General features: G+C 32.7%; 1 protein-coding gene across 1 annotated transcript; it reads right to left on the bottom strand.

Moving 5' to 3' along the window:
* Nucleotides 1-5,046: 5,046 nt before the first annotated feature.
* Nucleotides 5,047-13,492, bottom strand: LOC114712664 (BURP domain protein RD22-like). Its single transcript, XM_028897211.1, has 2 exons — nt 13,339-13,492; nt 5,047-5,571 (listed from the first exon to the last, which is right to left on the bottom strand). The coding sequence occupies exons 1-2, from the start codon at nt 13,423-13,425 to the stop codon at nt 5,047-5,049; spliced, it is 612 nt and encodes a 203-aa protein (XP_028753044.1). The 5' UTR covers nt 13,426-13,492.
* Nucleotides 13,493-15,353: the final 1,861 nt, after the last annotated feature.

Below are 15,353 nucleotides of genomic sequence, written 5' to 3'. Positions count from 1 at the left end.
TATGTTTAAATGAAAATGTATGTTATGATTTATCACTACCGGAAAGGTAAAAAAAAAAAATAAATACCAGAAATTCGAGATGAGAGATGCATAAATAAATAGGTTAAGGTGTAAACTTACCTTTTTTTTTTTGGTGCCAATTTGCTTTGAGAGTTTCATAGCAGTTTTATCCTTTGGATTTCAAACTTTTAGAGCAAATTTGCACATACAAAAAAAACCTTACGGGTGCTTGACAAACTCAATTATTTTTATATATTTTGGTATCTTTTATATGGGTTTTGTCAACTTAATTGGTCCCTTTTTGCCTTAATTGATTGTTCTTTGATTTATTTTATTTTATTTTGAATTATTATTTTATAGGGGCAAAATTGTCATATTTTGGTTTAATTGTGACTAATTGATTTTTGAGGACAATTAATGCTACTTTATCCTTAAATTTTGTTTGCAGGTTTTTGGAAGATTTAAAAATAAAAATGAAAATTAAAGAAAAAAAAAAGAAAGAAGAAAAAAGAAAAGAAAAAAAAATATAATTAAAAAAATAATAAAAAAAAAGGGGAGCAAAACGTTGCGTTTTGCCCCCCAACCTAATATACTATTAGGGGTGTGCATAGACCAGACCAGACCGGGTTAAGCATCAACCCGAGATCTGGTCTGGTGAAGATCTCGGGCTGCACAAAGCAGCCCGTAGTCTGGTCTGGTCCAGCACTAACCCGAAGTCAGGCTGGACCAGACTTGGTCTGGAGGACTACCTGGACTAGTCCAGGTAGTCAATGGTGTCAATTTTTTTTTCGTCTTCCAAGCAAATAGAATTGATCGGAGGAAGAAAAAACAGCAGCCAAATATTCAACACACGTTCAAAATGTAAAAAAAAAAAAAACTAATGGAAATAGGAAAAAAAATCTGTGGGTGAAGAAAAAAAAGAACCAACACAGATAGAATCAACGCACAGAGGACGAATGGCAAGGTAGAGAGCAGTGGAGACTTCACCCATGTGAGAGAGAAGCATGAGGAGCAGATGGAGATGAATCATCAAACTAATTAACTAGATAACACGAAACTAAATAAACTAGATCTAAAAAAAAATCAAAGATCTTTTGCCATTGGAAAAACTGAAAAAAATAAGAACACAGCATCTAACATAAGTTAGATCTACAAAAATCGATTGAGGAAAAAGACAAGAAGAAGAAGAAGAAGCTGAGTATGCGAAGCAAAACCAGCAACTCCTTGAGAAGACCCAGCGCTAGTTCGTCGTTGGTTGAAGACGGTGGCTCCGTAGTGGGGATCTGACGCAAGGCTAATGAGCCACGGTTGATGGGTTGCAAATGAGGATAAACCTTCCATTTGCAAAGTTGTAGAGCAGAGGAGGAGGCAAAATGGAAAATGAGAAAATGACGAGGAGAGAAGGGGGTGCGAATGGAGAGAGAGGGAGCTATGAGGGAATATAAAATTAAAAATAAATATGTAGATATTGGGCCAGACCAGACCAGACTATTTGGTCTCAAAAGGTAGCCCGAAACCCGGTCTGGCCCGATGACTTGGTCCAGTTTGGTCAGTCTAGTTCTCTCACCAGGTTGTTTTTTTTGTCATCGGGTTGGACCGGACCGGACCGGGTCAAGACGGACCAGACTGGACTTCGGGTTTTTTGCACAGCCCTATATACTATAATTCAATCATCTTCTTCAGCCGAGGGGGGGGGGACACGCAAGGGAGACACACAAAACAGAACACGCCGAACGGAAGCTGAAGACGCACGCCGGACGGAAGCAAAGACGGAAGGCGCGGAGCGGAGGCGCAGCGGGAGAAAAACAGAGGAGGCGCACGCACGAACCAGGAAGCAGACACCAGAACGAAACGGAGGAAGCTGGGGGCGGCGAACAGAGCTGAACGGCGGCGACAGAGCACGCCGAACGAGCTGAACACGGGGGAGACACACACACACGCTGAGCCGGAGAAGCTTGCACGTACCTGAAGAAAAACAGAGCCGAACCATTCAGCGTGAACAGTGTTCTTCCATGGGATCCTGTAGCAAAATACTGATTGCAGCGAATTTGATGGCAAACCGTGGCTAATTCCTAATTCTCTAATTCAACAATAATGGCAGGAGCTTGGATCATCAAAGGGGAGTTTTAGTTGCTTTAATTTCCTACTCAATAATTGTTTAACAATTCCTAGGTCTTAGGATAGTTTTTCTAATTGTTGGGATAATTGTATTGCTTAATCTGATTATATTTGGAGATTATTGTGACTGGATTATTGCTTAGTATTTGACATTGGGCTGTTTATAGTTTTGATCTCAATTATAATGTTGTGGTTATGACATTTGTATTGATTTTGGAATTAATATATTGTGATTTTCTAAGGTGGCTTAGAATTTTGGATCATATAGTCTCTTGCTAGCTTTAATTCTGTTATTTTGGATTTAAGAGTTCTAATTAAGCATTGGTTTTTAGCATCCTTAATCCCATTTTACTATTCTGGTTGCAGTTAGTAAGTTGGGATTTTAGGAAAATATTTTGTGGCAACTCGAGGTGGCTCGGTTGTTGGATCAAAAGCTTAATTATAATTCTTAATTCATTGTTTTTAACTCCCACATCTTTTAGAGTGACGATTGCCTGCGTTGTTGAATTGGAGGATTGATTTTTATCAGTGTTATCTGTGTCTCTCATTTTCATTTCTTTAATCTCCATTCATTTTAATCACTTTTATATAAAAAAAAAAAAAGTATTTTAATTTCAATTTGATTCGTAGTATTTAATTAACAGCTTATCAAAATTGAAAATCTCTTTTTATAGTTTAGGTTACTTGCATTTATTTACTAGGGTTTAATTTCGTTTTCGGCTCCTCAAAGTGAAACGACCCGAGTTGTGCACTATACTGCATTAATTCGGTTAATTTTTGGAGTAACCCCAAAGCGACAATTAAGGGCAGTTCAACTTCAGTGCTCAACAAACACTTGAATAAAAATTTTTTTAGGATAAATTTGTACCTCAGCCCCAAATAAATAGTGGGGCTTATATTGGCATGCAATCCCATTATGTGGGTTCACTTTTATATCTTTAAGCGTATTACTCCCTACAAGCTCACACTGTTAATTGAGTAATTAAGAAAGGTTTTATTCAGTCAGTAACAGATAATGGCCGGCATTGATTAGACCGAAAAATAATTGCGTTTCCTTTTCAGTCTTTAGCTGCAATTGCAATTCCATGTTTAAAAAAATGGTGGAAGGAAAAGAAAAGGATAGACTATAAGGTAGACAGATGACAAAAATTATTTGATTTATTACATTTAATTATTTTAAGAAAGACTACCCCCAGTCCTAAATATAAGATGTTAATCCACTTTGTCTGTCAAGTTTATAATGTGTTCTTAAAAATATCCCTCTTGATTATAAAGTATTTTCACCCAAGTATAGTTTCAATAGAATAAGAATAATTAAAGAAAGTCAACACATTCTTATTACAGATAACTGACTTAATAATTTTTTTAATATCTCTAAATTATTTATCTAGTTCTTATATTAGGATCATATTCTGAATTTTGAGCTTAGAAGCTTAAAAATAAGTCTAAATTACATAGATTACTAAGTTTACTTGATGAGAAGTCCCATTAGTGCCCTGCAAAGATATATAGAATGGCTTCCAAAAACTAAATCATCAATTTACAATTTTTTTGGGAGAAATTTTCAATGCCAAAAATGAAAGAGAATAAGGACATGAGTGCAAAGAAAGAAATGTCCAATTTAGAAAAAGAAGGTAGAAAGCGTATAGGTACCAAACTATGATTACTGAAAGTTAGAAATACTTAAGTGTAAATAACTATTATGAAGTTACATAATAATTCCCAGAACTAGAAAATGGTTTATCGAATATTTTAAAATAAGGAAAAGGCTTATATGTTTTTATGGGAATAGGATAATGGAACGCTATGGCATGATCAATGTATAAGTGGAATGATACTACAGCCACCGTACAACTGTGTGTTGGTCGCATGTGTTTGGTATATCATCTCCCTCATTCTTGTTTTATGCCTAATATTTTTTTTTGCAATTTTCTCATGCATCCAGGCTACACTTTGTTGTTTATAAAATCTTTTCTATGTAAGAAAGTTGAAAATTTCAAAACACAAATTACAAATGTCGGGGGATCTCTTAGACCTTCAGAGTTTCATGCAGATGGGTAGTAAAAGTTCTATAAAAGCATGTTTTCAGAGGGTTGTTAAAGAAAGCCTAAAGTTGGGTAAAGCAAAACAATTACTACCTCTGATTCTTAATAGAAGAACTAGATAATTAATTTAAAAAAATTAAGAATATTAGTTAATTAAGTTGGTTATTTATAATAAGTTGACTTTCTAAGTCATTTTATTTAATTATGTACATTAAAATTACCTCTTGGTGAGAAACCCTTACAAGTAATAGGTATATGTTGGGAAAAAATTACAAATTTCAGGAGACAAACTAGATTGATGTATAATATATTGGACCAAATTCAACTCTTTAACTAGCTCTCATGTTTAGGACCGGAGATAGTACCATGAGTAACCAAAGGATATATAACGCACACCTTAGCAAATGACCAAAGGATTGCTTTCACATATGTGCTACACTCATGTAAGGGAGGATGGGGAAACCAAAGGCGTATGTTGTGCCTCCTAAGCTTGAAGAATCATGTGCTAAGAGGAATATATATGCGGGATCGAACAGGAACGATGAATCCCTAGTTTTAATTTTTAATTGATTTGTCCATATGATTTATGATTTATTAGGGATTTTAAGATCTTTTAGAAGAATCTGTGTCTTCAGAAGATCTAAATTGCATGCCAAAGGCAAACATGAGATTCTTAGTTATGAAGTAAAATAAATTGAGAAACCGAAAGCCTACTTGGCTTTATATATATCACTCATACATAGATTGGAACACACAAACAAGAGATATTGTTTAAGTAGGACATGGATTCTCTGTCGCCACTCTATATTTAGATCATGCAGCCCTGCTTTTATTTATTTAAAGCTCACTCCTAATCTACCGCAGAGTACGTGGAAATTGATTCCTAGTTTTGTTTGGGAACCCACGCAACGGTGTCCTCATAAAGGAAGTGGCATATTGGAACACTGCCTCGTTTCACTTTTAGCATTTGGAAGGCCAAATGTTTTGGGTACCACTGTGACGTGTCTCTGTGACACACACTCACAGCTTTCACTCTACTCCCATCAGCCCCCTCCAACCACACCGTATAGGCCACTGTGTTCTCTATTTTGTGACAATAGAACACAGCATACACATAATTGAGCTTGTGGCATACCACCAGATTTGCCCCTCCCACCTTCTTCACCCCATTAGTTATTGTGTATTGTTGGTTCTTTGTTTCCTTCTTCTGCATCACCTCGGTAGACAAAGCTTGAACGTTTCTGCCAAGCCTCAGAATGGTGAAATCAAGCATGGATTCTAAAGATGTTGCACAATACTTGTCTTCTCCTTTAATCCCCGACTCCTCACACACTTCAATTGTGTTCTCCATAACCTCAGCTTTTATCGAGCCAGGCTTCGCAGCAAACTTGTTCAGTATTTCAGCCATCTGTTGGTAAAAGAATCATGAATACATGAACTATGATCTGTTTTTTTTTTTTTTAATTACAGTATATCGGATTCGGGGTGTTAGCTGTACTTAGTTTTTACCCACTTTCCAATTTTTTTTCTTTTTTTATCATTAGATTCCGTCAAAGGTTTAATATTATATTTAATTCTTGAAATTTGATTTCATTTTAGTTTTGATACATAAAATTTGAAACCAACGGTTTTTGTCTTTGAAATTTACCCGTATTTTAGTTTTTATCCCTGAAATTTAAAATTAGTGGTTTTGTTCCTTGACATTTGATCTCATTTTGATTTTGGTCTTTATTTCAGGGATAAAAATACTGTTTCAAGGACTAAAAGTCTTCAAGCAGACCGAAATGAAATTAAATTTCAATGAACAAAATGACTAGTTTCAAATTTCAGGACCAAAATCATAACAAAATCAAATTTAAGTAACTAAAGATGATATAACTCTATATAAAATAAGTTTCATTTTGATATCTTACTAGAAAGAAAATAGTACTGTTTTCAGTTTTTTGTGACTTTTCAAAGAATTTGTACCTAAATTAAAAAGAAACTACACTAATTTTAGAGTATTTTTCCCTTGAGAGGGGTCGGCCAGAATGCCATAGTTCACACACAGAAATGGTAAAGTTAGTGAGTCAGACACTACGAACCTTGCTTGAAGAAAAGGGAATGGATTTCACGACATCGCGAGGCAGGAATGAAGGTTGGTTGGAGGATTGCGTAGTGAAGAGAAATTTCATATTGTGACCCGATTTCAAATCCTTTTCCAGGAAGAAGAGAGCTGTTTTTGGGTTATCTTGGAGTTTGTTCTCAAAGTGACCACGAGAAGGACCACCACAATGATGACCAGGAGCACCATAACACTTCTCAGTCCGACTTGGAGTATTGAACACCGTTATACCTGACTTGCCAGCATGAACTATACACATATTAGCACTTAAAGAAACTTACTGTACGACCTTATTTGTCAAGTTAAAAAAATTACGAATGAACAGTGATACTATACTAACCAGGCGCGCGTAGGAGATCAGTGATAGATCTGGGCATTGGAGTAGCGGGAAGCATGGACTTCCAGTAAAGCTCAGGAGTAGGCAAGGCAGTATGGGTAATTGCCACCAAGTTTACACATAATATAAGAATACACATTCTGGTTATGCCACTGATGCGATGGGTGAGGGATGAATCTTCATTACTGAAGAAACTATGAACTGAAGCTGCATATAATGCGTCCATCAATGGAATATAAAGGAATTGAGAGGAAGCATATAACGGGGGAGAGTGCTTAGGATGTGATTCCCTCTTCTGAGATTTGTAATGAATATATAGGCACAGACATAAAGCCTAACATCTTTCATGCATAAAAAATGTAAAAAAAAATTATATGGAAAAAAAATGCATCAGGGAACCAAAAGTTTCATATTTTCGTTGTTTCAAAGTTGAAAGGGACTAGCCTTTTTAGCCTTCCATGCTTTTTCTATGGAAAATAATCCTTCGTGGTGGGTAGTTATGTGTAGAAAATAACGCATTCACAAACCAAATCTCCAAGTGACGTGGAGAAAAAGTTTCAATTTTCGGGGTAATTTGCGTTTCTATCCAATTCTTCCGAGTCATTTCAAATCAATAATGCATTTACTTCTCTAAGAAGTTAAACTAAAAGTCTTCAGTCCAAAAAAAAAAGTTAAACTAAAGGCCTTCCATTCCTATTTTCTAATTTTTTTTTAAATTTATACGAATAGGAAAATTTAAAAAAAAAAAGATCACGTCATTTCTGCAAAAGAAAGTGCTAAGCAAGAATAGCTATATCAAAGATTATGGAGATAGAGAGTAAAAGGATAAAAAACAGATATAGAGAAAGAGGGATATGACTGAGTTATTTATTTATTTATTTTTGTAAAAAGCATTTAAATTTAGTCCTCTAGGAGCAACTATACGTAATGATTCATAGATGGCAATCAAGTATTTTTTTTTTGGTGAAAAAGTATTTTTTTTCCCCTTGAAAAACATAGGATGTTTTGTCCTTTTAAAAAATATTTTGAGGCATATTTTAACCTGGATAAATCCAAATATTAATATAGATACACAAACAGACATTTAAATACATGCCCCCTTTCTTGATTGATTTTTTTTGTGTGTGCATGTTTGGTACATAACTTATTAAATTTTCTGAAAAACGAGAAAAAAGAGAGATATAAGGGAATGATTTGTAAATGCAAAGAGAAAATTTTAATGAGGGTGAAATTAAAAAACTCTCATCAATTTAATGTATTTTAATATATGAATTATAAGTGACTGATAATTAAAAATTAGAGTGATAATTTACAGGAATTTTCTTTTTTTTTTTTGGGTTGAAATTCACAGGAATTTTCTATTATAATTAAGGATTACCCTAAAATTTCCTTGTTTGTCATATTTACTGGAGCTAACCTTGATGAAAACTGCCTAGCATGTGCAATATTATAGAGATTAATTGGGGAGAAATGGATGAATATTAGACAGAAAGTGGATTGGAGTTTTAAATTTACAATCAGATTGAATATGAAACTAACTCTTATGTTAAAGACCGGAAGTAGTATAGGATTCACTTAAAAACTCAATAGCTTAAATTTGACTTGATATGACTTATTTAAAATTCATTCCTTAATTTTTGAATTATTTAAAGGTTTAATTTTACTCCTAGTATTATTTTACATGTGCAATTTTAGTCTTAATCCCTTTAATGGTGTAATTGTACTCATAATTAGTCCATGCAGCAAGTCATGGAGAAATAATTAATTGAGACAATTTTACTTCCTTTGAAAAAAAATTTGAAACTTTACTGGACCCTAAGAATTAAAATGAAATTAAATTCTAATTCGGGTAGCTAACACTTGAAAATAAGAAGATAGGATGTGAGACCTGAATTGACATTTTGAAAATGTTGTGAAATTACCCATAAGTCTTTTTGTGACAAAAACTAGTTATGAAACTTGTTAATTCCAGTTTAGTACTTATCATTACCAGTTCAACACTATCATTTTTAATTCACAATTTGTTATGTAACTAAAATAATGCAGAATAAAAAAAGTTATGAAAGTTGTCATTTCCAATTCATTACTTGTCATTGCCAATTTAACACTTGTCATTTTCAGTTCATAACTTGCTAATTAACTAACTAACTAAAATAATATAGAACAAAACAAATTATGTGCGGAAGTTATCATTTTCAATTCAACATGTGTTCTTGTCAATTCAACACTTTTCATTTTTAGTTTTATTGATTGATGTCATTTATGTTACATAAGGGCATATGGGTAATTTCATGATATTTTCAAAAAGACAGTTTAGGCCTCACTTCTATCCTGTCGTTTTTAAATGTTAGCTGCAGAATTAAAATTTTATACATTTATACTTTTTTTAGCCATTTTCCCAAGCATTTGCCCTTGCAAGGCGGGACGGTGAGTGATGAATTCTAATGGTTTTTTTTCAAGATGGTTATTCTAATAATAGTAGTTCTATACTTCTAGCCAATAAATTTGAGTAGCAAAAATATTTTTTTAAAAAAACACTTATTTATTATAAATAATTAATATAATTTATTTTTTATTATATTTAAACTAATCAATTAGTCCTTATATTTAAAATAAAAAGTAGTGTGTGTATATTTATTCAAAGAATAACAAGTCAAAAAAGTAGACAACTCAACAACCTATGGTACGCAATCTGTGCGACGCAAGATTTCATGACGTGATTCTGTCACGTGGATTTGGTGGTTATTTTTCTTCGGTCTTCTTGGGTCACTCACTTCATTCCAAAAAAATGATAAATAAATAAAAAGGGGATTCCTTTATAATATGCGGCCACTTTCAAGATTCATTGCATCCGTCACAGTAGCAATCAATCGAAACTGCATTATTGCGCGCCTTCACAGCATAAGATGGAGCATCAATAACTTGATAAGGATGCTGAGTCATAATTTTTCGCCGACTTGAATGACGAAGTTATGACGCCTACGGATGAAAAATGATAAAAATATAAAGGATAAAGATATAATTTTAGTGATACCATTTTACTCATGATTCTTTTTATATAAAATTATATTCAAAGACTGTTTTTTTTATATATAATTTATTATTTTAAACAAAAATAAAAATAAAAATGTATTTTTATATAATTATCATATTAACATATATCCTTTTTAATGACTTCCACATAAAAAATGATTATGAAAACAACTATCTACACATTTTTACTTTATTAAAATAAATTTTTTCAGAAAATCTAGTCATAATATCTTTTTTAAAAATATATTCACATTTTTTTAATCTATACTTACAAAATTAATTTTTTTTAAAATGTATTCTTCAAAATCCTCAAATTTGTTTTTCAGAAGTTATTCTTTAAACTCTAACACCCGGTAAGTGCTGTATTAATATTTTTAAAAGATGTTACCCATTAAACACTAATATTATAATAACAGCCACCAGTCACCACACTTGTTCTCTCGCCCAAATTCCCATCTTTCAGTATTCTTCCTTACTTTGCTTCAATCTTCCTTGGTTTCTTCTCTTGCGATTGAACTGAGTCTATGTAGGCAGTTTAGGATCTTTCTAACCCCTTTCTTGGTTTCGATACATTTGACTTCGGGTATTTTGTTCTACCAACTAGGGGGGCCATTTTGAAATTTCTCCGAAATGACTTGTTATTTTTCCTTTAGAGGGTCCACTGATGTTAACCATTCAGTATTTGTAGACCAATTAATTTAGATCCATATATATATATCTATATATATATAGCATAGAATCTAAATTATATATGCGACTTTCTATATCTATTGATAAGGATAATTTCCCATAAAATGTACATACTTTTCTTTTTCATCAAGGACATGTCTAAGTAGAGCATGGTTGTTTAATTAAACCTCTTTATCACTAAAAAATTTTTTTTTTAAAAAAATATTGCATAAAAGAAATTTTACGATATTTGAATAAATTTTCAAAATAATCAGAAAATAGATAAAGAAAGTCGAATATATAATTTTAGATGATATGCTGTATACATGGATCTATTGATAAGGATAATTTGAGTTACTTGTGATAAGTGTGGGACTGACGTCTTGCTTTGCTTATGCAAGATTTGAAAGAATACTTAAAGAATTTTGTGTTTGAAGCTACGAATTAAAGCAACTAATCAAGCGCATTAGTTGAAGCCCAGATACAAAAATTCTTCGATTATAATATTACCCCTCTGTTTCAAAATATAAGGTAAACTTTGTTAAAGTTCTTGGGTTTTTTATCAGACAATATTTACTTTTATTTAAACATTTAATGAGTTTTTTTTAAAAAAATTTCTATATATTCTCTTTCTTCTTTGATCATTTGTTGCATCTTTTACTCATTCTCTTTATTAATGATAACTTATTTGAGAAAAAAATATATGTCTTACATATTTATTGTTTTAAATTGATTTCAACTAATTTCTTAATAAATGTAAATGGATAAAGTTTATCTTATATTTTAAACTAGAAGGAGTATGAGATTAAATACCATTTTGAAATTTCATTATATAACTTTTTGCACATCATTCATTGTCTAGGAGCACAATTATTACCAAAATTTCACTTGCTTCTAGCAAATTTTTTAAATTCACAGAAAATAATCAAATCAACAAGTGAATGAGATCATTTAAATTCTTGATTTATTGATAATTATTTAATAAGAACAAAAAGTCTTTGCATGTGTACGCCCATCACATTCAATTCTCTAGATATTGCAATCTGTCGCCAATACAAGTTTTTAAAAGGGAACCATTTTGAAGAAATTACGATGAATTTTTCTATCTTTCGAAAATTCTTTATGAGATGACTCTACAACTCCTTATTCACGACGAAAAATTAATTCACAAATTTTTCTTCTGAATAAACTATAATGAATTTTTCGAAGTCTCTTGGTAGAAGAATTACTCCAAAAACTTTTAAAACTAAAGTAATTCCTGCAAATTGCTATTTTCATATAATGTTAGGGAGTTCGTAACAGATATAAAGATTTAGGTAAACCATGTACTTTTGGTTTGTATGGATTTTTCCTTCATTTTTAAAATCTAGAAGGGTCGTGGTTAACAAAGAAAAACAACTCTGCCTCAAAAAAAGAAAGAAAGAAAAAGAAAATAACTCTCTTTATTATGGGCACTCCGTGCACATCACTCGCTGATGGTCGGTTGATTACAATTTTGTTGCTTCTAATCAATTACTCGAAAATTTTCCAAATCATTGACAAGTGACCAGTTGAAATAATTTCCTGTAGCTGATACAATTCGATTCTTAAGTGACATCTTCCAACCAATTACCTAATGATACAGTTCAATTATTCAAAGAGTAAAGACAATTTGGCATAATAATTCATCATCCCTTGTACGTACCACAATTCATTAGATTTCCTGTGGGAGAATAATAAATAAGTAGGAACCGAATAATGAAATTACTTGTTTCTAGGAGTCAGTGGACACTTGTTTCCCCTTATGAAAGGAATCAAAGTCTCAGATTAAGCATTGAAATTGAAATTTATTATGAATAATTTAATAATGAAATTACTTGTTTCTAGGAGTCAGTGCACACTTTTTTATCCTTATGAAAGGGATCAAAGTCTCAGAATAATCATTGAAATTGAAATTTATTATGAATAATTTATCTCTTTATGTGGTCCTTGTTTATAATTTCCATTCTCCAAGTTTCATTTTATCTGGAAGATATATATATATATATATATTAAGAAATTAGTTAATATTTTATTTATATATCTTCTATCAGAATTTCAAAGGTATGAACTGTCGAGAATCTGTACGTCTTTGGAGGATCTAATTGGAACACACAAACAAGACATGCTATTTATCAAAATACATACATAGAGATCTTACACTGCAGGTACACGAAAGTGAAACTTGGATTCTTCGTCACAACATGAAAAGAAAGAGGCATAGTAGTTAAAATGTTAATTTCACTTTACCTAAATCCCTAAATCCTAAAACTTGAGAGAAATTGAAAGCCATGCCGCCTGCATATATATCATGTATTTAGAACACAGAAACAAGAGATATTGTTTAAGTAGGACACAGATTCTCCATCACCACAAATATATAACACTGAAGTTCATGCTTAGTTTTGTTTGGGAAACCACGCAATGGAGTCTTGAAGAAGGAAGTGGCATATTGGGACACCCCCTGGTTTTTCTTTCAGTATTTGGAAGGCCAAATGTTTCGGCTTCCAATGTGATGTGTCTCTGTGACACACATTAACAGCTTTCACTGTGCTCCCATCGGCCCCCTCCAACGACGCCGTATAGGCAACCGTGTTCTCCATTTTGTGACAGAAACAAAGCATACACATAATTGAGCTTGTGGCATACCGCCACATTTGCCTCTCCCACCTTCTTCACTCCCCCACCTTCTTCACTCCATTCTTTATTGTGTATTGTTGCTTCTTTGTTTCCTTCTTTTTCACCACCGTAGACAAAGCTTGCAAGTTTTTGCTAAGCTTCAAAATGGTATAATCAAGCATGGATTCTAAGGACGTTGCACAATACTTCTCCTCTCCTGTAATCGCCGGCTCCTCACACTGTTTAATTGTCTTCTTCATAGCGTCGGCTTTTACTGAGCCAGGCTTCACAGCAAACCTGTTCAATATTTCAGCCATCTGTTGGTAAAAGAATCATAACTACATGAATTATCAGTGGTTACAAAAGTGGCAGACTGAGTTTGACGCTAGGTATACCTTGGTTGAAGAAGAGGGAATGGATTTGACGACTTGACGAGGCAGGAAGGATGCTTTCTTGGAGGACTGCGTGAAGAAAAAGTTCATTTTGTGACCAGCCTTCAAATCCTTTTCCAAGAAGAAGCGAGCTGTGTTGGGGTTACCTTGGAGTTTGGTCTCAAAGTTACCCTGAGGACGACCATAATAAACTAACTCAAAGGGAGGAGGACCAGGACGAGGACGATCGTATGATATTGCCTTCCCACGGTCACCTGATGACTTGGCAGCATGAACCTCATGTTAGCAATGAATCAGGAAACTTAGCTTGAAGAAAATTAGCAGTGAAGGGCAATACAATACTCACGAGGTGGGTGAAGGAGATCTGCGATAGATTTAGGCATTAGACTAGTGGGAAGCATGGACTTCCAGTAAAGCTCAGGAGTTGGTAAGGCAGCATGGGTAATTGCCACCAAGTTTACATATAATATAAGAATACACATTCTGTTTATACCACTGAAACGATAGGTGAGGGTTGAATCTTCATTACTGAAGGAACTATGCATCGAAGCTGCATATATGCATCCATTAATGGAATATAAAGGAATTGAGAGGAAGCATGTAATGGGGGAGATGCTTAGGATGTGATTCCTTCTTCTGAGATTTGTAATGAATATATAGACACAGACACATATTTATATATGTCAATATTTAATTTGAAGAAAAATCAGGAGAATAAAAAAATGTCAAGGATAAAAAAGATACGCAAGAAAGACAAAAATAAATATTAAAAGAAAAGACAGAAAGAATAAAAAGAGAAAGTTCAAACGTGGTGTGAGATGGGAAAAAAAAGACTTGCTGATGAGAAAGAAGAGATAAAAAAAAGAAAGAGGGAGGGAGAGGAAAAGAAAGGAAGTGATGAAAGTCAAAAAAGAAGAACAAAAGCCATTCAAAAGGAAAAAAAAAAACAAGAAGAACAAGCGTAAAAAGGAGAGAAAGGCATGATATTATACATCGTTTACTTGCTATAATATTACCTTCCCTCCTACATATAAAAGCTAGTCAAAAAAATCAATTTGGCGTTAAATATAAAATTTTAATCTGTCTTTTTTTTTCATATTTATTCAGTTTTCTTCAAAATAGTCTCTATTGTAATTGTACATCTAAAATGTTTTCATTCTAATGCATATAATTAAAGTGGGTATTTTAGAAAAGACAATACATATTTATTACAAATAAGTAACTTAACTAATTTTTTTAATTAATATTTATAAATTAGTTATCTAGTTCTTATGTTAAGAACATAAGATAGTACTCCCTTTGTCTCATTTTATAAGCAACAACTTTCGTCTCCCTCTTGTCCCTAAATAAATATAAGCAACATTTGTAAGCATATGTATGACAAGAAGTTACACATATTCAGCCACTGATTTAATTTAAAAACATAAAAAAAAATATTTAATTTGTACTTCCAAGTGCATGTATCCATGTATTTGAGTTACCTTGTGTAACAACCCCTTATAACCATACAATTACTTGCATATTAAAGAGTGATTAAATTTTTAATGGCTATTATAGTAGGGGGAAAAAAGAGTTAACCCAAAACCTTTAAATGATAACTATGGGAGAAAGAATAAATCATATAATTAAAAACTACTATAGTTATAAAAAACTTTTCTAATCATTTTGAAAAGTCAACTATGGTTAAAAAAAGCAAAACCAATCAAGTAGAATTTTGCCATAGTTATTAAAATTTCACATCATAGCAAAGTACTAACAACTTTTTCATGGTAGCAAAATATTTACCATAGTAAGGAATAATCGAACCATCAAATTCATCATAAAACTCCGAATCCTAGAATTAGAACTAAAACAAGTCATATATGGGCTAGGGCATTTGAAGCACATATAATAACAACCACTGCAACATATTATAACAACCAAAACTAAAATAAAAGTCACATGTATCCAAAAAGGGGCTTTGCCTAACAACACAAGTCTTAGTATGCAATAGAATATTCAAAATATGTTAAGTATAT

This window comes from Neltuma alba, unplaced genomic scaffold (genome assembly GCF_004799145.2).
Source record: "Neltuma alba isolate B1F8T4 unplaced genomic scaffold, ASM479914v2 tig00011388_pilon, whole genome shotgun sequence".
Classification (NCBI taxonomy): Eukaryota; Viridiplantae; Streptophyta; class Magnoliopsida; order Fabales; family Fabaceae; genus Neltuma; species Neltuma alba.
Note: the sequence above shows the minus strand (reverse complement) of the source record. Positions and strands in the feature narration are given on the sequence as shown.

Coding starts and splice junctions, on each gene's coding strand:
- LOC114712664 (XM_028897211.1), bottom strand. CDS start 13,425: ATGAACTTTTTCTTCACGCAGTCCTCCAAGAAAGCATCCTTCCTGCCT. Junction 5,572..13,338: donor TTCCCTCTTCTTCAACCAAG/GTATACCTAGCG, acceptor TTTTACCAACAG/ATGGCTGAAATACTGAACAA.